Genomic DNA, 23,908 nt, shown 5'->3' with positions numbered 1-23,908 from the left:
GTGGGTTTGTTTTGTTCTGGGTATTTTGTTCTGGTATGTAATGGGCCTTTACACAGGTATTTTAAGTGAAGGCCAAGTTTGTTTAAAAACAAAACAAGAAAAACTCATCCAAAACTGATAGATCAATATTTCATGTATGTAATCTCATGCGAATGATGTGCCACACTGGCCTCTTAGGCAGACTCAGTGGGCTTCTCCCAGAGCAGCTCTGTGTGCTACATGGAAACGGGGTTCCGATTAGTGAATAATTATGATCATGCTACCTCAGGGTATTTGTTCAATGCACTAGGGACTAAAGGCACTTAGCTTCCCCAAATCAGTGAATACTGTCAATGCCAGTCTTGTAAAAAAGGGTTTATTGAAAAGTGCATGTTTTCACAGACCAATATGAGAAGCACAGTCCATGTACACTTAACATTTCAGCAAGACATAAAAATTGGAATACAATCAAATATATTAAAATAGTTTCAATTACCAGCATTGAAACAGTTTTCAGTATTAGTGCAAAAAAAGGCAACCGAAACAAACTGTGGACAGCAGATGAGAAGTGTTTTCCCCTGCTTAAAAAAAACAGACAACTGGAGCCAGCCTCTGCTCTCCCAGTGCGGAAGAGAGCTTCAGTGTCTTCACACTGTAGACAGATGTTTCCTTTTACATTCAAAACAAGAACATAATAAGTCAATGGCACAAAACAAACCTACACACCCTTTTAGCTTTTAAAGCTCTTGAACTGAAAACCACAGACCAACAAATTGTTTACCAGAAGTCCACTGCTAACTGAAAGCCTTTTACAGTATGTCCTTTGGCATCATTTCAGTGCATTTCATTTTTGAGATGTTTGCTGCTACTGCGTGCTTGGTTTTGCATGTTCACTCCGTGACTGGCAGCTCAGTCCATTTGTTCTGAGACTGTATTGATTTAGCTTTGCATTCTCAAGCTTTGGTTTCAGTTCTAAGGGTTTTTCAAAGAAGTTAACTAATGATTGTTCAGTCAAGAGGGAGGCTAAAATATGTTCAAAAGAGACAGTCCAGTCCCCCTCAGTCACAGGTGAAGGTTGAGAGTCTTTGTGAGGGGTCTTCACAGTGTCAGTAAAAACAGCATCCTGGTCTGAAGTGGAGGCCTCGGGCTGTAAGTCCTCGGTGAACTCGTCTGATCCACTCCCCAGGCTGATGCTCCTTTGTCCTACTTCTCCAATCTGAAGTAACAGTGTGGTCACAGTGGCAATGGCTTGATACAAATCATTCTCCTCTGGATCTTCATGAAACATGCTATACAAGGTTTTGCAGAACTGAATGAACTCCCTCTGTAAAGGATGAAAAACTAGCATCAAAGTCCTGAACAGCCATGCTAAGGATCACTGCAGGAGTCAGGTGCAGCCTGGTAGTGCAAAGGCAGGTGGAATGCTGTGTACGTTTATATGCTCTTTCATAACTTCTGCCTGCTTTTAAAAACGTTAGTGAAGGGATTTCAACCGCCACTGCTGCTAGGAAACCTTGTGCTGAAATCAAACAGGGAAGAGGGCAGTGAAGTATTTTGGTGCCCCGATGAAGGAAATCAGGACGTGCCAGACGATCTAAGGGCAAGTGAGATACAAGGCAAGGGATAATCCCTTACTGGTGTCAGCCACACAGCGAGTTACAACCGAAGTAGCCATCTACAGGCCTGCAGACAAACTTCCCTTCTGCTGTTTCTCTCCCCTCTTTCCCCAGCTGTTCTAAAAAAATTCTGAGGTCTTCCCTGCCCAGCCCCTTTCTGTCTCTCCCTTGCTCACCCGTCACAGATTATTATCAGGCTAGAGAGGATGTTTCCATATATCCTGTAATGAAAGTCATGAGCCCTCAGTGAAATGACGCCTTTATGAGATCATGAGCCTCTGCAGAGCTGACAGAGTAGGTACATGCCACCAGTTTAAAACTTTATTTAGCAACAGGAGCACAGAAGGGATTCTGGGGCAGTCCCATCTTTCTTTGCATGTCTGTACATTTGTTTTATTAATACAGAGCCCTTTTCTCTCCAGTAGATTTCCTTATGCCAACAACACAGAAAGCTAATGGCATTAGAAAACAAATGGTAAGATTGTTACAGCCTTCAGCTGTTCTGCAGTTCTAGTCAAGTGTTTGGCTAGGACAGGGCAAGTTCCAGGTGTGGTGTACTAAGAAGCTACTGGTTTGGTGCAAAGGAGATATGAGAAGATGGAACAACAATGTGCATTCCTGGGAATTCTTGGGCTTGGGAGGAGGAGGGCTTTTTCCAGCCTACATAAGCCTGTTTGCTTGCATCTTCTGCTGCAGGTGAGAGTGAATCTGAAATTCTATTCCCCAGCCAGTCTGAGCAGAGGGAACTGCTAGGAAGGTAGTTTTTAAAAAGTGAAAGTTTTTAAACACCTGCTCCCTGGACCAGAGGACCCCAATCCTCAATGCCTAAAGGACTGAATCTAAGTTCAGGCTGAAGTCATACTTCATGACAGAGAGCCAAACTTGTATTCAATCATTTCAAGTACACTTCTTTACAACAGTACAGCCGCTAAGGTACATACCTGGCTCATTTTTGGCAATTCCTTTTCAGTTTTAGTATCCTTTTCTTTGGCTAGATCCTTCAGCATCTGCTTCAACTGCTTTTGGTAATCTACTGCATCACCTTTTTTGGAGCAGACATAAAAAGGAGAATTCATTTTCAAGTCACTGGAGTAAATTTGTATTTCAAAATAAACCCCAGAGAGCAGAGAATATGGCAGGGATCAAAAGTGGAAACCTGGTTATCTCATATGCACTCGCATTAGAGAACCAGTCTGGACATACCGTTTGATTTTCCAATGACCAGTGGTCTTGATGTTGACAGCAAAGGATTCTTTAATGGTGACTGGCTGTCTCGTTCATTTTCTGTGAGAGCTATCAAAAAAAAAAGTGACAAATTTAATCCTTTGAATTCTGCATGATGTTTTTTTATTTTTGTATTTGAAGAAAGTGAAGTAATTGTGCAAAGATGTTTTGTAAACACTTTTAGGTACTTTTATTATTTCATTAAATCATACTGTAAAATTATGTTACTGTAAGACTGGTGCTGCAGTTGGAAGCTTGCCAAGAACTGCACATTTTAATTAAAAACTTTGCAGAGGAACTACCACAGAATTTTGTCACCTAATCCAAAGTGGATCAAGATATACAAGGACATCTCTACTGTACATGGAGTACAAGCCGTTCAAAAACATTATTTCAGTTCATATTTTGTCCGGAAGTAACCATATAATTGGCTGCAAAAGATCTCTGAATGCAACAGATACGTGAGCTTCAACATTGTAATCTATAAATTTCATGCAAAAAAGTTCCATTTGTCATTAATGGAGTAATTTGTAGAATGCAGTGAGCACAACTACAAATGCACATCCTGTATGCTCGCAGTTGGAAGGAAGCAAGATGGGGTTCCTTATTAAGCAGCTTTTTCCCAAAAGCAAGAGATTTTTTGGGGAAAGTGAGGTATTCATAACCTTTCAGATTTCTTACCTGGTGGGATATGCAGCTTGTATAGTAACTTTATCTTTTCATTCATTTCTCCATTATACATAACATCTGCAAAGAAAATAAAGAACAAGAAGGAAGTGAACCAGAGCATTTACTTCCACAGTTTAAAATAAATCAAGCATCTCTCTGTGCACAGAGGATAATTCTTTACATGGACAATCAACATATGGCCAGTGTATTACTTTAGGTTGTGCCTGTCAACAAGGAACTGCAGGTGACAGCCATCTGTTTTGGTCTTTGTTCTTCTAAAATAGACTGTGACCACCTAATCCTATGGAGCTTCAGCATCATTTAAAAATATCAAGGAGGATGGCAGGCAATCTAGTAAAGGCTGTTTGCTGCCACAGATTTACAGAAATGTGAGAGGGGAGAGACAGAAAATGTTGGGGACATCATATTCTTAGTATTTCTCCCCCTTCAGCCCTTACTGCTGTTCTGTAGAGTAAGCCAAGTGGAGATAACTATTTCACATGTAATATAATTCACACTTTCAATGACCAGTAAAAATTAGATTCTAAACTTTGAAATGCACTCAAATACTGTGAGAACTTTGAATTTAAAGTTGTATCCCTCTAAGAATCAACACTAAATAAAAAGAGAATACAGGGTGCCTTAGTGTTCACAAAAAAAAAGTCTAAAAATCCAAAGTGGCAAGAACACAAAACCACGGCTTTTTACTGAAGCTTTGAATGTTGATTCAGTTTTTTCCACTTGAGGTCAGGCAACAGTTGAGATATGGCACTTTCTCTTTGGACAGATTTTGGACAGGCAGTCTCACCTATTAGGACAGCTGGTGGCCTCGAGACCAACCCTGGCACAGCCCTCAGTCACTGCAGGCCAGATTGTTTTTGTTCTGCTTACTGTCAACATGTAAGGCAGGCAGCAGTCAGCTGTGTAAGGTTAAGTCTTGAAGAAGCAGTTTCAAAGAGGTACACTGAGATTTCAGAGGTATGCTCAGAGCAACAACTGGGTAGAGAGGATTTCCTAGCATTCTGTGCAGACCCAAGTGTCATTTTTAATTCATACAAGATTTTCAACAAAATTACTGTTGTCTGAGAAATCAAATATTCTAACACCATATTCAGTCATGTCCTTAGGCTGTCTTTTAAATCAAATTTCAGGTGATTGGAATACAAAAACATCAGTAAAGGTCACTGATACAGATAAATTACAAGCCCTAAAAACCATCCTCTCTGCCTGTTAGGTGGCATTTTAACACTGCTGTCTCCCCCACGTGCCACCCCCGGCTCTGCCCCGTGCCCAGCCCCCAGTGAGCCGATACCCAAGCAGCTGGCGAGCCCCTTGAACTCGATGAGCCGGTCCATGTTCTCATCCAGGAGGCGGAAGGTCCTGTGGGCGAGGAGGTCGGTGTGTTCCCCGCAGGTCCAGGGCGAGAGCAGCCGGTAGAGGCTGGCGAACTGCTGGGCGTCGATGCGGTACTGCTCGGCGTACGGCCTTCGGGGGTCATGGCGCTCCGACACCACGCTCGTGCTTTCCCAGTAGCACCTGATTAAATGCTCCCTCTAGGAGAAATCGGAGACAGGACAGCGGTTGTTGTGGGGCGCAGCAGCAGAGAGCACAACCAGCAGAAAAGGGCATTCACATCAAACTACGCTGTAACGTGCTCGATATTCACTCTGTGCAAGGGGTCACAGTGATACCGAGACCAATCCTGTGTGAAAAAGCAAATCTTTCATCAGAGCAGCCAGCCACTCTCACAATTTCCAATGGACAATTAATAAATATGAAGGGAGACCAGGCAATTCCTGAAAAAAGTTTACTGTGAATTTCACTACTGAAACTGTTTAACCACATCTGACCCAGGATGTCCCTTACCAGCCAAAGGTACAGAGGGTCACAAAAAATACAGAGTAAGCATAGGCTTGACCTGCTCATTTATTCTCTCTCAGACCTCTCCATTTGGATACTGTACCTGTTAGTCTTCTGCTAGAGGCAGGCAGAACAAAGAGTCCTAACAAAGCAAGCTGTCCCTGGGGGAGCAAGGGAAAAATCAAACAAGGAACCACTACCAAAAAATGAAATTAGGGGAGTGTGAGCTAGTCAAAGGTCAAAACCAGCAGCGAGGAGCAGGAACACAACATTCACAGCACTGAAGAACAAGCCCCAGCAGCATCATCTTACAACCACTAATGGAGGCAGGATACAGCTGCTCTTGGCAACAAAGCTGTGTAACACTAACGACATACCACAGAGTCATATTCTCAATATTTATGGCCATGGACAATACACAGAAGAAATGGTCCATTACGGGAAATAATTAAAAGCTTGGACCTCTAAATCAAGTATAGTTGTATAAGCTTAGATGTCCCGGTCTCCAACTTTATTGTAAATTTTGTCAAACATCAGCTTGATAGAAAGGAGCTGAAACTGCTTTTAGTTTAAAAAAAAAAAAACAAAAAAAAAAAAACAAAAAAACCCAACTATTAGAAAATTGGGAACAAATGGCAAGGACACAAGGTTGTTTGGTTTAGGGTTTTTTTTCCCCATGGAAAAGAGAGTCTGCCTTTAAGAGCATTAAGAGAATGTGACTGAAATGCACTGCCAAGCTCCCAGTGAGCAGAGGTACATAATATTTAATTTATTCTGCATGTGAAAGTTAACAGAACCTAACTTGTCAGGGACCATTTCCAAGCAGAAAGTTAGAAAGAAACTCTGGAGCATTTCTCTGAAGAATGAGTACATTACTTTTCCTCTTTAACAACTGCGCAACCGACAGAAAGGACAAAATGGCAAGATCCCACCCAGGGAGCATGGCCAAGGCAGAGGATGGGAAGTCAGTGCTGCACTGCAAAGTAACAGCTGGAAGTTATGCCCAAAAAAGCCTCAAAGAGGTGCATCCCCTGCTTTTCAGGGAGACCAACCTTGAACAAGTCATACAATTCCTCTAAATCTTCAGGAAGAATTGAAACATCTGGGATGACAACTCTGAGCTTAAAAAGAAAGAAAATCATGTTAGTGACATCACTGACACAGGCAGACTCACAAGCTGTACTTAGGGGGTACAGCTGAAAACCACCATTAAAATATCTTTGCAATGTTTCCCCCTTCTTTAGGTTCACCAGTTGGACAGATCCATGAAAAGAGAAATCCCTCAAGGGCTATTAGAAACAAAGACAGGAAGTCCCTAAGCTACAGGTCACAGAGGCCGGGGAAGCATCACATGGTGCCGTCTCTCCTCATGCTCTTCCCCAGGCAGCTGCCGAGGGCCAGCCACTGTCACAGACAAGGTGCTGGGCTGGACGGTCCTGCACTTGTTCATAAATTTAAAAGCCACCCTAAACTACAGTGGCTGCAAAAGAAAAACCATCAGCATTCCAGGAAAGAGCTTTTTGCAGTCAGCAGTGATTTTTCAAGACCTAGTGGCACCTTTTTGAAAACTAACCCATGTGTCTCCAGAGAGGCAACGCTGAGCTACCTCAGTCAAAATAAGACCCTGCTCACCACATTTTGCTTGGTTGTATCTTCATGGCTCTGCAGGACACGGATTCGGTGTTTGTAGCGCATGTGCTCTATCTGTTCCACAGAGTGGTCTCCAAATTTCTGTAAGAGAGGAACAGAAGTTTATTATTTGTGTTGTATTTTATGATACTTGTATTTCTCATTAATTGGCTATGCAGCTTTTAAAGTGCAGTGAGACCTTGAATAAAAAGCATACTCAGTCTCTAACTGATCTAGGTATTCATACTACACCTAGTTGTGTGCATGAGAGCACTTTAGTAAAGGAATCTGTAAACGTGTATTAACTTTCAAAGCAGCCAAGCTGAATTTAACCTTCTTCTTTAAAATTCTAACTTAAGTGACTAGTAGATACAAAGAATTGTTTTACCTCATAAGAGTCATGAATCAGGTTTGCTATTTCAGTCACTGGAGAAGATTCCTGGTCGTCACTGAAGAATGCATGGTGATTACCAATAGGTGGCAGAGGGCTTTCCTCATTTTTGACACGCTCTAAAAACCTGAAGGGAGGAAATACATAAGAACACAGATCACATTGCACTGTGCTCTTCTCAGTTCAAATAAGTGAAGAAGTCTTATGGCTCAGATTTAGAAATAAATTGGGTTTTGGGCAAGCTAGACTTTTCAAGAATGCCTTTGTGATTACTCATCTGAGGAACAGCAAGCCAGCCAAATTACTAAAGCTGCCCAAGGAAGAAAACTTCTGTCTCCTTGAATTCTGGAGCAGGAAGCCCATCAGTCTAGGGAAGGCACGAAGAGCAGCAGTAAATATTGCACACTGACGCAGGCGATGCATGTCTCGGCACTGCCAGGAAATTTCACAGGACATCTCGTCCCATGTACAGAGCCATTGTTTAAGGCAGACACTGCAACAGCAGCAGCAGCAGGGTGACACAGAGGGTCCCTGGTGCCTACTGAGCAATGCCTTTGTTTTAGGGCAGAACGGCCCATGATGGAAGGAGCACTCCTGTGTGGCCATACCTGCTCAGGATCATCAGGGCCTGCCCATCATCCTTGCTGTTACACAGATCCACAGCATTTGCTTCCAGTATGGCCAAGCCCAGCTGGAAAATGGCTTTGATGCCATCATAGAAGAAGCAGTCCACAACATTCACAGCACTTTCCAGGGGCATGATGCTGAGGAAAAGGGTAAGGAACCAGGAAAGAGAGATGGAAGCTAGGGCTGTCAGATCCTTCATATGTTCAGCCAGCTCTGGAAGTTGCTCTTTTATAAGCTCTTCAAACACTGACTGGTCTACCTGAGCACCTACAAGTCATAAAGGAACAGTATTAGCCAGGACTGACACAGGAAAAAATATTTTTTGAAGTTAATCACTGATGTCAACTATTAACCGCAAGAATTTCTTAAGAAAATTTAAACCGTCAAGATACAAACACATCTACAAGGAGAAGTGCCATTATCCTGCTGCTGTGATCTCAGCCCAACCCTTGTGTCCGTAAGCCTTACTGTACAACCTTCTGCAACAACTGTGTTAATTCTCCTAAGTGCCTTTAGGGTGCAATGGAATAGCAATAGCAGCAGCTGTGGGTTTTGGCTACAAGAGCACATAATAATTAAGTGCTAGAAAAAGCAATCTTAAAGCATTTTACTGCTCCACTTGGGATGTATGCAGTAAAAAAAAAGACAGTACACATTTGTCTCCAATGTATGTACTCAAGCAAGTGGGCAGCAAAGGTTTTGCTCTAAATGAGAAAACATAGGATGGAAATCCAGATATGGCTACACACACCAAGCAGGAAGAAAAATATTTACATGAAAGTACATGCACAGGTACCAATATACACTTACAAGCATACATAGCTACACATAAAGAACAAAAGATTTCCGCAATGCCCAGATAAGATTTCCTAACTGTCCCAACCAGTCTTTCCAAAAGGAGCAGATCTGGGCTCTGGTTTAGCTACTAGCTTAGCTCTGCTTTATCAGCAGCAATTAAAGAATCAATATAGTTTCTTCTCAATGAAGTAGACTGTGTCTACAAATCAAATCTGCCACATCAGGGCTTTGACCAAAGACACTGCAAGTTAAAAATATTCCTGAATACAAAATGCAGTTAGCTTTTCAATTATTTTGTCTTTCTTTTCAAGTTATTTCATTTCTTTCTTATAGTCCATATTCTGCTAATATTACGAAACAATTTTAATTGCTGAGACATATATATCCCTAGCACTCAAAACTTCTGTTGTTCAAAAGCAGAATATAACCTGGACAATTTGTGGCAGAGAGCCAACATCTTTTGGCTTTGCATCCAAATCACAGGGAAAAAAAATAGCTATGACATTTCTCTCTCTTAGAGCCTTTCACATCAGGCCACAAAGAGCTTCTGCTGGTGACTGAACAAACATTACAGCACCACAAATCAAAAATAAAAGCCCGTGGACATGCAAAAAGCTTTTGAGAAACACATCAAGCACGATGCTTTGAAGAAAAAGCCTTCCATAATATTGAAAAAAACGGAGGAGAAAACCAGACTGGAGTTACTCAACAGAGGGCAATTTTTGTTTGGGTTTCTTTAATAAGCTTAATGCAAACAATTTAATAGCCACAGTTAACACAGACCCAAAAAACAGAGCTGGATTTAGAGGTATTTGAAGGAAGCCAGACACAGGCAAGACATGTATAAATAGATCATTCCAGACTCAGAGACAGCACTGGCAAAACCCAAGGTTTAAGAGGAGCATGCAACACTGCCCAGATCTTTCACAGATCTTTTTATTATAAGTGTTGACACTGTAGATGAAAGTCAAGCAGATGTATTAAAATTGACTTTTCTGTCCATGTTTTCATTAGGCTCCCAGAAAACATCAAATCAGAGCAAATGAATCTGTATTACAGCATGAGACCATGATGAGGTAGGAAAATACTAGGGCATCCATTTGAAAAATTATGACCTTAGATGCAAGATAAATGACATCTTCAGGACTGAAAAGGGCAATCAGAGAAATGAAATAAGGTTTTCGGTGTTTCAAGAATTACAGTGTCAAGATGATGACAGTCTAACAGGTAAAGTGGGGTAAGATGCCCTGCTGGTTTTTGCAGGGGATGGAAAAGTCATGGTAATTGAGAATAGGATATGCCTGATCCTTGCAACCACTCTTGACCCATGTACAACTTGTTTCTATCTTGCACCTATAATTTCTTCTATGCATTGCAGAGAGGAGAAGGACAGAGGGAATTCCTGAAGGAGGAGCCCTGCCTGTAGGCTTTTCCCATTTGCAAGCAGTGAAATAATAAAAAAGCTTGTGAAAGGAGAGGGGTCATAGCTGGCAAGGCTGAGGAGACAGATGCTCATGTGATAAAAGTAAAAAGGTTGAGTAGGACTGAATTGCCAAAGTTTTGAAAGCAAAAATTTTAACTAACTAAATAAACACACACATAAATAAATAGAAGATTTTGAAACTCATAAAGAAAAGGTCTGAGACAAAATGGAGCTAAGAAGGCCTGTTATAACCCAGGTTTAATTCAGTAGCTGTTTGGACTGTAGCGATTACTGGCTGACACTGAAGAGGAAAAGCACAGTGACGGGTAGCAAGGTCAGAGATCGCCAAAGTTATTGAGAGATCACAATTTGGACAACAGTGTTGGCAGGGCAGGCAAAGAGGAAAAGCTGGGTCTTGGAAGTGTTACACAGGCAGAAACAATACAAAGTTTAGACAAGAGCTGGTTGTAAATCAAAAGAAGGTCGGCTGAAATGCGGAGCCAAGAACACTAACTCAAGCAACAGGAACCAGAGGAGGGGCAGGGTGGAGAAGATCAGTAGCACCGATCTGGGCATGCTAAGTTCTAGGGTAAAGCTGAGCTGCAGAAGTAAGTGCTCAGTGAAGCAACCATGCTGCAAAACAGCATCAGTGCTGCTCAGCCGGGGAGAGTGGGGCAACTTCCAAGCTGAAGCTCCTGGCTCTTCACACTGTGGTGAGCCATGGCAGTAGAGAGACACAATACTCTTTCCTTGGGGTACAGAGGGCTGGAAAACAGAGACAGGACAACCAAAACTCTCATCACTTAAACAATGTAGGCTGTAGCCATGGCAAGTGACAGGCAAGATATAAAGCCCAAATTATATACATCTTAAGGCAGGGACATGGCTGGCCAAGTAAGACAATTAAGTTGGGTGGAGAAAGCTAAGGGCAATAACCCAGCAAGCATCAAAGTTATGAGTAATCCAAAGCATTCTGATGATATCTAGAAATGCTTGAGTACAGATAAAGCTGTTTCGCCTTTAATCAAGGAAGGAGACACACAGACATGGAAGTCAGTTATCAAAATAGCAGTTTAAACTCATGTTTGGAGACAAGACGAAGAATTCTGACAAGTGGGACAAGTAACAGTGCCTAGTCCAGTAGCTAAAAATACCAGTGGCATTTAAAGCACCACAAAACATGCTAAGCATCCGGCTAAACTTTGGAATAACTCAGCTTTAACTTACCTTCTTGCCAGATCAGTGACAAGACAGAAACTGTGCAGTGACACAGTGTCAGGAGGGAAATATGACAGCCCCATCCTTCAAGTAAAAGACTGGAAATCTTCTCAGATGTCTCCTTCCACTCCACAGGCAGCACAAGAGTGCCCAGACCATTTCTAGCTCCCAGAACCACAACTGCCAGGGATTTCCTCCTATCCTCACTTCCTCACGAAAGACCCTGGTCCCTCTCTTTTGCCACAGCAACAGTGTAACAGCAGATGCTGTAGCTAAGGACTAAGGTTAGCATTAAACAGGGAAAACTATCAAACATTTCTGTAAGGGAAGGAAGTGACTGCAAAGAACAAATACTGCTCAGCCCCTCTCTTTCTGTGCATTAGGCAGTTTGCACAACAATCTTAAAAATAATGGCACTATACAGGAGACACAGCACACAGAGTGCATGGCATGTTCTGCAGAGGGACTTGTATCAGCCCTCATTACAAAGGGCTAGTGTAGATGCAAGCCTGCATTGCTCCAGCAGCCATGCAATTCAGACAGGTTAGATCACAGATAGCTACCCTAGCAGATCTTTCCTAGGTTCATCTTAAACAGCTCGAGTCTCTAACACTGAACACTCCTAGCCACGCTCTTCTATTTATGTAATAGGCAAAAGTGTCACCACCTTCTGACCCACAGGAAAGAAAAAAACGAACTGCAAAGTTGAGCATGTATTTATAGATTTTGCAGTTCAAACCCTTCAGACCAAAACCAACCCTGGCTGGAATCTGAGCTGCCACTGCTGCTGTCCCTACACAGCACACAAGTAGATGGAGCACTTCATCCGTGGGGTCTGGACCCCAGCTGACCCTGAGCATTTTACCCTCCCCTGTGCTATATGGCTGCCCCTTCCCAGTCTGCAAGAAGATGGACACGAGCTCACCTATCACTCGGTGGTTGAAGTAATCCGGCAGCATTCGCTCACACACAGCAACCAGCAGCCAAAAGGCTTCCTCCTCTTTGGCATACAGCAGCAACACGGAGGTCAAAATATTCATAGACTTACAAGGGCAAAGAAGAAAATGGGATTTGTTAGTGACAGTAAATCCTACTGACAAAAGCTCAACTGTGGCTGTTTTTATAGAAAGAAAAGTAGCTTAACATGATGTAAAGAACTAAGAAAAAAAACCAGCAAGAAAAACAGAGAATATACAGCAAATACATAATTGCAACCCAAAGGCATAACAAGTTTTCCAAGCTTATGTCTACTGCTTTTCATAAGAGCAACAGGAAACAATGGACAAAAGCACAATACTGGATTTGCCAAGATACAAAGCAGGTATCTGATACTGCAAGATGTTTTGGGGCTGCTTTTAGTGCCTCCTATTCCAGTATCAGGACCACTCTGATGTTAATCAAAATTCAGGGAGCTGGCCAGCTAGACAGAGTACTTTCACCATTTATCATCAGTTTTGGAAAAAAGTGGCAGAAAGGGTTCATTAAGCCTCTGCTCCAGTGCACTACATAAATCTCATCTGTGCAGGCCAGTTTGCCCTGCACTGCTTCCAAGTATTGTCCAAGAAATGCACTTTTGAACAAACAGAAGCATCAGAAACATTTTTTCCCCTCCTGTAACTATAAATGCAGTTTGCAAAATGCTGAAGGAATATTGTTGTTAGAACAGAACCTTTTGGTGAGCCTACGTACTTGTTTTCCAAGGAAAAATGACATTTAATATCTAAAATTATGTACGTTTCCTAACTAACAGGACATTACTTATCAAAAGCACCATTAAAAGCACTCTCAAGAGAACAACAAAGAGTGAGAAGAAGGGGAAGAAGAAGCAGGGAGCATTATCCTGCTGGGAATTTCTCACCTGGCAGTAGCCTATTTTGGGGTTCCTGTGTGCGTACGCTGTGAGCACCCTCCTCAGGGCAGCTATCCCCGTCTCGCTCTGGAAGGCCGGGTGCTCAGGCAGCGAGCGGTGCAGGTCACGCTCGATCTCCTCTGTTGCCATACAGCACTTGCCCATGGATGCCTCCACCAAATGTACATAGTACCCAGGATGTGAGGCAAGATCTGTCTCGGCATCTGAAGGCAGCGGGAAGGGAGAAAGAGGAAGGTGGGAAGAGATAAGGATGATGCTAAACCCAGTGTTGTAGAAATTACTGCTCAAAAGGGTATAAGAAGCAAGATGGTTTTCCCCAAGGTCTGTGAATCTCCAGACCTAAAAGAGAAAGTCCTAGCAGAATACATGTCTTGAAAACTAAGTATTAGCAAAGCTTACATGACACAACATCATTCAAAACACCTTGACTGAGCAAAAGATGTCTCCTGAGCAAAGTATTGGTTTGGATTGGAAGGGACTTTAAAATTCACCTCATTCCAATCCCCCTGCTGTGGGCAGGGACACTTTTCACTAGACCAGGTTGCTCAAAGCCTCATCCAGCCTGGCCTTGAACGCTTCCAGGGATGAGGCATCCACAGCTTCTCTGGGCAACCCCTTCCAAGTGTCTCACCACCCACACATATTACTGGGAGAAATGTACTCAGCACTGTTCACATCCTTCATGGAGGAAAAGCTCCACACTTACAAATGTCTGAATATGCCATATATTGGATTAAGGACTAAACTTGACATCATACTGTAGGCACATTCTGGCTCTGCCGTATCTGTCGATGAAATGAGTTGTTTTTTCCATCTCCAGTTTCTGTAAGCCCTGCCAACATTCAACAAGAAACAGGAGCAGGTCTGCCAACTTTGAGATTGCCATTATTTTGCAATAATCTGATTTGTCTATGGCTAACTCAATATTTATGCTACAATCTAATTGCTGCTTGAAGATGAGCATTGTTTTATGAAAACATGATACTAATTTTAAATTACATAGATAACAAAGATGTTATTTTGATTCTTCTGCACATCATATGATATCATCCTGAGATAAAACTTTTACAGATCTAGCTGGGTACTTCCTTGCATATGTTAGTTCAGTTCAGATCATCTCTCTTCCTTAAGTAGTATCACAGGTTCCATGTAAAGGACATTTAATTGCCCTTGGGAGGTTTCTTGCCTGAATGTTTTGCCCTGTCCAGAATCAGATGATGCCTACGGTCAACATTTGTAAGCATGCCCACCTGAGAAAAGCAGCCAGAGTTTGCCTCTTAAGGATTCGGGAATTCCCATAGCAACAAGTTTTCTGATTTTCTCTGTGCGAAACATGCACACAGTTCTGCCATACTCTACAAAATGGTCATCCCACAGGCTCTCTTTGATTTGCTCCCTAGACTGGGAACAAGAAGATATATTTTAAAAAAACAGATCATGTGCACATGAGAACTGGTAAACAAAAGCATTTCACGTAGTAGAAATTCCACAAGGTATTTCCATTACCAATGGAAATGGGAAGCCTGCTCTAGGGATCACAACTTGCCCCACTTTGCATATCTAATTCACCGCACAGGGAGAAACATTATAAATATTCACCAGAACGAAATGGGGGGAGGAAGAAGAAAAAAATACAAGTAAAGAGAAAAGCTGTTATTCCAAAAGCTGTTATCTAATTTCTCCAAACAATACAGAGTGCATTTTACTAAAAATCCCTATCTGTCTGAATGTAACCCCAGCTTTTTTAAAAACAAAACAAAACCTGAAATTCCTACAGCTTCCCCCAAATGTTACATACCTTGCCAAAATCAAGGCCTGCCATTCCTGACTGATGAAAGTCTGACCTTAGTGCTTCTGCATTGAGCAAGTAACTGTTCTCCTTTTCACATTCACTTCCCTCCTTCCCTTGTGAAGCCTCTGTTCCCAGACATGCAGCCTCATCATCCCCCAGCGTGCACGCGGATCCGAAGGCAAGGCTGTTCTGCAATGCAGAATCAGAGTGGTAATGACTGAAAAGGCTAAGAACTACATCATCCTCGACTGTCCTCAAGACACAGAGCTGGGTTACCCTTTGCCTTTTGCATCAAAGTCTTTAACACCTTTCAGGAGAAAAGGTGTTACTCAAGACTTCATACAAATTGTCATTCATTTGCACGTCAGGAGAAGGGTTGTTACTTTAAACCAGAAGTTGTTAGCCAATTCTAAGTATCCTTGGTGACAAGCTACTAAACAGTCTTCTACTGTTAGGATTTGACAGACAAAATCACAGAACCATTTAGGTTGGAGAGGACTATCTTTTTCAATCCTCTGTTCAAAACAGGAGCCCTCAGCTCTGGTTGCTGAGGTCTGTGCCCAGTCAAGTTGAGTAGCTCCAAGAAAGCATAGAGCACAGCCTATCCAGGCAGCCTGGTCCAGTTCTGCCTAACCATCAGGGGAAATCTCTCTTTTTATCTATTCGGATTTTTCCTTGCTAAATCTTGAGGCAGTGCCTGCTTTTCTTTCAACTGGTTTATCAAAGAAGAGTCTGCCTCCATCTGCCAACTCCCCACAATCTAGCAGAAGACTGGCTGAGGAAGCCCTACTCCCTCCACCTCCCCTTATAAAGCATGTGCTCCAGCCCCTGACCATCTTGTAGCCGTCCACTAGACTTACTCCAAATTATCAATGCTTTTCATGTGTAATGGAGCAGAGTCAGAACCAGACATAGTACTCCTGATCAGCCCCATAAGTGCTGAATAAAAGGGAATAGTAACATCCCATGACCTGCTGGTTACAATCCTGCTAGTACAACCTGATATGGGGTTGTTCCTCTGCATTGTAAGAGCACACTGCTGACTTACAAGCTCGACTTGCTCATGACTCCTCCACATTTTCCACATGGCTGTTCTCCAACCAGCCAGTCCCCAGCCTCTTCTGTCACATAGGCTTATTTTGCCAGGTTTCACATTTGTTTTTGTTGAACTTTGTGAGGTGTCTATCAGCCCATTCCTCCAGACTGTTGATGTCCCTGTGAAGGGCAGCCCAGCTGCCCACCATAGTCCGTTCTCTCCCCAGCACGTCAATCACAGCTATGCTGAGTGTCCTCTATCCCACCAGGCAGGTTGTTAAAGGTGGTATCAGATAAGCATTGGCTCACAATCAATTTCCCAAAGAAGGCAGGACAGTGGAATAATGGATAAACACACTGAATCAATAATACAATAGAAGTTCAGTACCTGATTGTTATTCTGCAAGTTGTTGCAGTGCAGTGGGTTGCTGGAGTTCACCTCTTTTAGCCTCTGGAGCAGGTTCTCCACCAAAGTATCCCGATCCTTCAGCTCAATGAACTGAAAGGCTGTCTTACTCTTTATGCTAACAATGATGGGATTAGGGAGAAGGCTTGTGTCCTCCATCTTCTCTATACTGATTACCTTTTCCAGAGACATTAGAGAAAATACATTAGGCACCACATCCACAGAAATGTCTTCAAATATTCTACATGTACCAAAACATACAAAGACAGCATTTCATATGCATGCTTTAAATGTGGTTATTCATACTGGCTTTCCTTGATCAAACACATCCTATCGCCTGAAGTTCATGGTCTCTTTAGAAGCTCAAAGCAGGTACCAAAAAGTATCCCAGATGCCTTTTTTTTCCCCTAAATTAATTTGCATCCCACTTCTAAACAGCAGACTGAGGGAAAAGATAAGAAAGGGGTGTATGATTTAAAAAATGATTTATAAAAGGATCAACTTGATCAAATTCTGAGGGTGGAGGAGGAAATTTACTTTCCCACCTTTGAAGATGGGCAAAAGCAGTTGTTTTGTTAATTTTGATTAAGGATGCAACACTGTTGTCATATTGCTTTCTGTTTCTGCAACAGTGGAAGGTAAATTGCTACAGTTAGGATATGATTTGGATGTTACTCTATTATTAGTCGAGGATGAAAGGAAAGCTTTAATTAAGAGATCATAACAGCCTTGTATTCACAGGTGTTAGCCTGACAGCTTCCTTCTCCTGTTCTACTCCCACCACCTTCCCTTGTGCTCTCCCTCCATTTAAATTTGTCTCTTGATTTCATGGAAATTTGTCAGATCATCACTGCATCCATAAAATCCCATCTTTCTCTCTGCCCCACAGCTTCACACAGTATCCACAGGTTTGTTAGAGGTTGTCTATGGAGGGAGGACTTCAACACTTGTATTGATCCCAGGCAACAATGCTTTTGCATCGCTGAGATGGGTCCGAGCCAGTCTCCATCAACATCAGGCTGAATGTACGTGTTTGTGGAGATGGGAGGGGAGCCCTGTCCAAGTCCTGGGCCAAGTAGACTCTGTTTTTGCAGTGTTTTGTCCTGCTGCATTACCTGTCCACACTTCACTTTGAGGATAGTGTTAAATCACCCGTATTTTCAGGAGCTCAGGCCCTAGTGAGTCCCAGAACAAGCTGTACAACAATCCTGTAGGCAGGATACACACAAGCATCCTACTCTTTTTCATCAAACGATGCTTTGCAGATAAGTCAAGTGGCAGCAGAGGCTTAGGGCAGAAAAAGGCAGATAAGGACCCAAAATGAAACAAACAAACAACTCTACCTCTCTAAGTGGGATGATAACAGTGCAGCAGCCATTTTCTTTGCTGGCAAAACAGATATAACTGTCTGAAGTATACATCCTCCCCGCTGTGTGACAGCGATTAAACGGTGTCCAGAGAGAACAGTCCGTAACTTCGTGCAGCTTCTCCTTCCTGGGCAATCTGAAGAAGGCCCGAAAGAATTCATTCTGTGCTCTGGCTTCAAGATCCCTTAAGAAAAAGCAGAAAGAAAGAATCACAAGATCCCAAAAGCCAGAACATACAGTGTGAGGTTCACTTTTCGTGTTGACCTCATCAAGAGCAAGGAATACAGAATAAAAACACCATGCACAGCAATCTCCAGTGCCTATGTGAAGAGAGAATGAAACGAGCAACTTTGAAATACATTAAAAGAAAAACATTATCAATAACTGCTTGTTTAACAAAAGGTCAAAAGCAACTAGTACAGTAACTAGAAATGGAAAGGACACTAATTTTAATCAGCTCTTTCAGTGGTTTGGGGTTTTTTTTTAATTATTATTTAACCATGCATTTTCTATGGCTGCTGTATGACTTTACAGACTCAAAGAGTTACAAATTTCAGTGCCCAGGAGATAACTAAATCTTTCATCTAATGAACATATATTGAGCAAGGGAGATTAGCTAGATGTTCCTTGTTTCCCTTCACAGTAGCATTACCAACCACCCCAGGGACTTGCACCTGCACCCAAAAGTAATGTATTTGCTCAATGAGTACTTCCAAAGTGCTCAATAATAGAAGTGTTAATGATGGTGACATTTACATGATGGAATCCTTGACTTGCAGAGGTATCAGCCTCAGAGAGCCCTCAGAACAGTTTCAAAATGCAAAACAGTTTCAGGTCACTTACAGACTCAGTTGGGAATAACAGCACCAGCCACATTCAGTTTGAACTTGGCCTCCTTCCAGCCACCCATCCACATTTATGTGGAGAGAAAAGTTTAAATAAATGAAACTTTCATTACTGAGTACATGGTTATACAGACTTGGCGTTGGAGACTTATTTTTCTTCTCCTTTCTTAATGAAGAAGCCTGCAGTAATTTAAAGAGCTATGCTATTACATTATAAACAGGACATGGCTATTAGCTCACCAACAGCAGCTCCAGAAACATTAGGGCTTAAATTCTATAATTTTCTTTACTACAAGTAAATTTTTCCTAGCATGATTCACGTTAGGGAAAAAAAAAGCAAAAAAAAAAAATCTTGATTTTGTGCCATTGAAAGAATTTAAAGCGTGGGCTGAAGCATAACAGGGAGTGGTACCTTGGTGCAGTAAATCCCCTCTCCACTCCTTCCTTCACCCTCCTCTTCTGCAGACACCTTCCCTCTACCCCAGCCCTGCTGTTAAAATATAAGTTGAGACAAATGAAGCCACTGCCTCAGTAAGTAAATCAATTGTTTGTTTGGGTTTGAGTTTTTTTTTTAGTTTAGCTTAATCCATAGTAAAAGACATAGCCATGTGAAACAAGGAGAAAGACAATCCAGAACTAACTGGGACCTGAGAAGAGAGGATCTGTATCTGCAAGCAACAGAAAAGACAGAATGCACTCAACCAGTGTTCAGCTTCTGTTTGCTTCTCAAGCATTATCTTCCTTATTAATATTATCCAAAGAAAGCAGACAAATAGTCTCCTGTTTTTTCACAGAGAACAAAGAGAAACCCTCTTTGTGAAGAAAGACAAAAAGGTTGCTCCTGCACTAAAATTCCACAGCGAGAGCAACTCTGATAAGTGCCTGCAGCGATCTGCTATTGTGACAAAGCTGGATCAGGATATGCCTCCTAGTTAACTCACCACTAAAATATTTTCCATTTCTGCACAGCACAGATGAATGCTGCTGATAGCATCTGCAGTCAGGTCTGGTAGAGCTGTGCTCTCCTGCTATTGTGCTGAAAGGTATGAGCCTCCCTGCATCTACTTGGTTGTGAAGATTTCTCGACCTTTATGTGAAAAGAGGCTTTATACAGAAGAGTGGGACCTCTATTGACGCACACATTGTCTGTTATTTAAGCGCTGACTGTTTCCTATGCTCCAAAATCTGAAGCTTCTGAGTTTTCAGGGTTTTGCTGCCTTTCTTGGGGCTGTGGGCTCCATGTGACAACAAGCCACAGGATTTTAAGCTGAAGAAAAATGACATTCTGAAACTAAGTAAATTCACCAGCACTGTATCCACCCCCACTCACCCTGTACCTGTGGAAGGCTGCCAACCCCAACATCCCTGGAAGTGCCTGTTCCCCCATGACTCACACACAGGCTCACACAGGGACACCACAGAGAACACACCACAGCCAGGGCTGCCCCAGAAACAAGTGCTGAAATGGGCCAGCCTGCTTGGAGGAGGGATCCCAGAATGTACCACTGTGAGCTCAAACAAGAGGTTTTATTCCAAAATTGAACACGTATTTCCTGTTAAGCAAGCAAATTCTAGGGCTTAAAGGCTTCCCTTCATAAACACAGCCAAACAAAATTAGAGTTGGTTAAAAAAAACCCCAACCCTGCAACTCTAAAAAACCAACAGACAAATTTAGCTCCTAAAACGAGACAGGCAATTGTTTAAATATAATACAACAAAGATGGCCCACGTCACCAAGTCCCACAGCTTCCATTTAGACTTTCACAATACCTCCAATGCCAAACAGAAATGCAACCTTTTTAGCTGCACCCCTACCTGTTTGAAAATTTTTACTCTCGCTTAACAATTTCCATGTCAGTTTGGTTTTTAAGCAAATGCAGCATATGAGTGGTAGTTAACTAAAAAAAGGAAAGCTATCATTATGTAAAAATAATGGGTTTTGAGTATTTACACAAGCATCAGAAGAATAAAAGGTGAGAAAATGCAACTGCCTTGTACCCTACTTTTCAAAAAACTCAGCAATTCCTTCTGAGTGCAGCTCCCAACTTGCATGTTATGGGATCATGGACTGCTTCCAACTCCAGCACTTCAAAGTGAACGGCAAGCCTGAACTGCAATAAGTCCTTGTGCATGACCCTGACATTACCTTCCAAGAGTTTTAAATTAAAGGAAATAACACATGCAAGACTAACAAAATGCCTAAAAGCATCAGGACACTTTAAAAGCTGTCCTCACTGTCAGATGTTTTTCTGCACTTTAAATCCAGCAGAAGCCAACTTGGCAAGATTTTAGCTCTGCTGAGTCACTTGTTGCCTATCTAAAATCTAAACAGACTTGTTGACCTCCTGCTTTAAGAGACCGATTACTAGATTCTTCTTGCTATTCAGACTCCAGAAAGTCAGAAACTTTGGAAATAACACATTCAACAATATATGTCGTGTTTATTGGAAGAACTGATAAATTTATGTGGGAAGAAAGGCTTCTTATAAGCAAGCCAGGAGATGTTATCTGAGAAGAGCCAACATGGACTTGTCAGGACACATGTAAACTGAACATCATTCCCTTACACAGCAGAACACTAGACTTGTAGATGAAGGAGTTGCAACAAATGTTTTAGCCAAAATTTATGAAATCTTGATATATCCTCTCATGGAACTAATAAAACTAGAAGTGACAAAGTGTTGTACCAAGCCAGTTGAAAAAGAGTACCTCAAAACACAGCCTTTCAGGGCTTCCTGGTAAATTGGAAGGTTGTATCAAGAGGACCTCCTTGGGAGTCTGTCCTAGATTAGCTTCTGTTCAATGTCTTCATCAGCACTCTGTGTGATGGATCAAGAGCTTGTTAGTAAACTTGCACTTGATGCAAGGCTGGTAGAGGCTAATGAATGTAAGAACAGGATCAGGTTCAGATTTATATTCATAAATTTAAGGGATGTTGTGGGAAAAAAGCATTACAAATATTTTCATCTGTACATCATAAGCTTCACAAATGCAGCATGGAGATGAACTCCACCAGGAGCCATCCCTTGGGGTTACACAGGAGCAAAAGCTGAACAAGAGCCAATGGCCACCTGCTCACAAGAGGAAGAGGAACACTGTGCTGGGCTGCAGAAGTGCATGGCCACCAAGATGCAGCATGGCAGTCCCAGAACTGCAGCAGAGACAGTCCCACTGCTCTTGCCCTGGTCAGCACTGGCAATGTTTCTGGGGCAATCCTATATCCCACCACCACATGCCTGCCCCCACATGGCATCAGTGACGAATGTCCAGAGAAGAGTGACCAGAATGGCTAAAATCGGCACTGATAAGAAAACCTGGGAATGCAGCCTAAAAAAAAAGAGAAAGAACATGCACATCAACCTCCAAATACACAAATGATTGCTCTAAAGAAAGAAAGCACATCCAATCTCTTCAACTGTACTGGGGAGAACAAGAAGTGACAGACTCAAAAACTGCGAAAGATTCAAGTTAGACCTCAGACTTCTAAATGACAGAACAGTGAAGTACTGGCATAGATCCTGATATGCCCATTACTGCAAATCCTTAAAAACACATTAGGCAATCACACAGAGATAACCCAAACCCTACCTTTTGCCACAGAAATGCAATAAAAGGAGGTTCTTTCTAGCCACATTCTCCTTGTTGCTCAAGGTTTAAAGCATTCTCAGATTCCCTCTCTGAAGGAATAAATTCAGACTGAAGTGACATTTATGACTCAGGATACTTCAAACAGTTTCCATTAAGCTTAGATCAGTGTTAACAACCTTCTTTGCCTTCACATGAAGCAAAGTCATTCTCACTGGTAATTCACAGTTAAACATGAAGAAAAGAAACTGATGTGGTTAGGGCCTGGAAAAACATATCACACTTTTGAAACCTTACTGACAGCAGCACTAAAGCTTTTAAATTGTGGGTTCTGCTCTGGAGAATTTCTCACTATATTTGAGAAATGCAATGGGTATTTTTGCATCCCGTAAGAGATGGAAATTAGAAGTACGAGAAATGAGAGACTGTTGCAGCCTTCTTTTTAAAAAAGAAAAAGTAGTTACCATATGTATTCCAGTAAAATTGTATGGCACATACATATGTCTGCAAGAAATGGTATTTGTAGGTACCAAATTTGTAGGTACTTTGCTTTTTATGGCAATTATCTCAATTGCCATTAATCCCTTTGTAATCCATTGTTCTGTGCCCTATGATTTTATTAAACAGCACAAAAAATTGCATACTGACTTTTTTTGACTCTGGCCATGACATAATTTGTGTCACAGGCTGTGGGCCTAATCCCACAGACTCTCTGAGTCCCATCCCTCCACTGCTCAGCAAGATGACCCCAAGAGCCTCAGGAACGGCAAAGGTTTATGGTTTTCAGAATGCAGAATATACAGATCATGATAGCACTGAAAATGTAATTTTAAAAAAAATAAAGATATTGAAACAAGCCTCTCACAAAAGAAAGCCTTGCAAACAAAAGCCATCTGCAGAAACTTCATTAACTTGTCAGAGCTGGAATAGTTCCAATGCTGTGTGTGTCTGCTTTCATTTTCACAGATTATTATTTGCTTCCAAATCATATACAAGAATTAACAATGACAATTATTAGAGAGAACGTGTTGAGAGGAAAGTAATTGTTCTTATAGTACTACAATGGCCTCAAGAAAAAAAGCAGTAACAAAAGCTTCATATACCAAAAAAAGTACAACATCCTCCCCAAAACATGTTAACACTAAAAACCAGTTTATCCACTATTCAAACTACAGTCTTGCTTAATCACCTTACTTCAAAGTGGTTGCTGAAGTGGGACAAAGGACACCAGAAACAGCAACTTATCCAACCACTACCTAATTCATGCAGAGGAAATGGGATTTTGGCATCTTCCACGTTTTCATTTCTGCCATCCCAAGTCACAGCACAGGTGAGAGAACATCTTGATGAGGAAATCTCCAGTAAATATATTTTTGTCATTCCTTCTCCTCTGTAGCTTTAAGGGTTTTTTCCTTCTTTAGTTGGAGGGAAGGAGAGAGAAAACCTATTTGAATAAATGTGTGGGAACGTTTCTCTTGCTTGACTGTTGATAGACACACTACTTTTCAAAAATGCCACAAGGCACTGACAAGTTGATTCCCTGAGAGCCCCTTATTATAGCATATTACTAAGCT

At 41.9% G+C, this 23,908-nt stretch overlaps 1 protein-coding gene across 2 annotated transcripts in view; it reads right to left on the bottom strand.

Annotated features, from left to right (window-relative positions):
• Nucleotides 1-339: 339 nt before the first annotated feature.
• Nucleotides 340-23,908, bottom strand: part of TBC1D8 (TBC1 domain family member 8) — a 48,444-nt gene continuing 24,875 nt past the window's right edge. For both annotated transcript variants that reach the window (XM_069005758.1, XM_069005764.1), the window contains exons 6-20: nt 17,881-18,088; nt 16,520-16,714; nt 15,103-15,285; nt 14,555-14,705; nt 13,293-13,507; nt 12,360-12,477; nt 7,977-8,262; nt 7,366-7,495; nt 6,981-7,079; nt 6,401-6,469; nt 4,801-5,041; nt 3,501-3,566; nt 2,799-2,888; nt 2,537-2,637; nt 340-1,303 (exon numbers count right to left, since the gene is read on the bottom strand). In XM_069005758.1, the coding sequence (XP_068861859.1) occupies nt 845-1,303; nt 2,537-2,637; nt 2,799-2,888; nt 3,501-3,566; nt 4,801-5,041; nt 6,401-6,469; nt 6,981-7,079; nt 7,366-7,495; nt 7,977-8,262; nt 12,360-12,477; nt 13,293-13,507; nt 14,555-14,705; nt 15,103-15,285; nt 16,520-16,714; nt 17,881-18,088 (2,611 nt within the window). In that variant the 3' untranslated portion in view covers nt 340-844. The remainder of the gene's footprint in view (nt 1,304-2,536; nt 2,638-2,798; nt 2,889-3,500; nt 3,567-4,800; nt 5,042-6,400; nt 6,470-6,980; nt 7,080-7,365; nt 7,496-7,976; nt 8,263-12,359; nt 12,478-13,292; nt 13,508-14,554; nt 14,706-15,102; nt 15,286-16,519; nt 16,715-17,880; nt 18,089-23,908) is intronic.

The sequence above is a fragment of the Aphelocoma coerulescens genome, chromosome 1 (assembly GCF_041296385.1).
Source record: "Aphelocoma coerulescens isolate FSJ_1873_10779 chromosome 1, UR_Acoe_1.0, whole genome shotgun sequence".
Taxonomy (NCBI): Eukaryota; Metazoa; Chordata; class Aves; order Passeriformes; family Corvidae; genus Aphelocoma; species Aphelocoma coerulescens.
The sequence above is the reverse complement of the archived record's forward strand: the minus strand, read 5'-3'. Positions and strand labels throughout refer to the sequence as shown.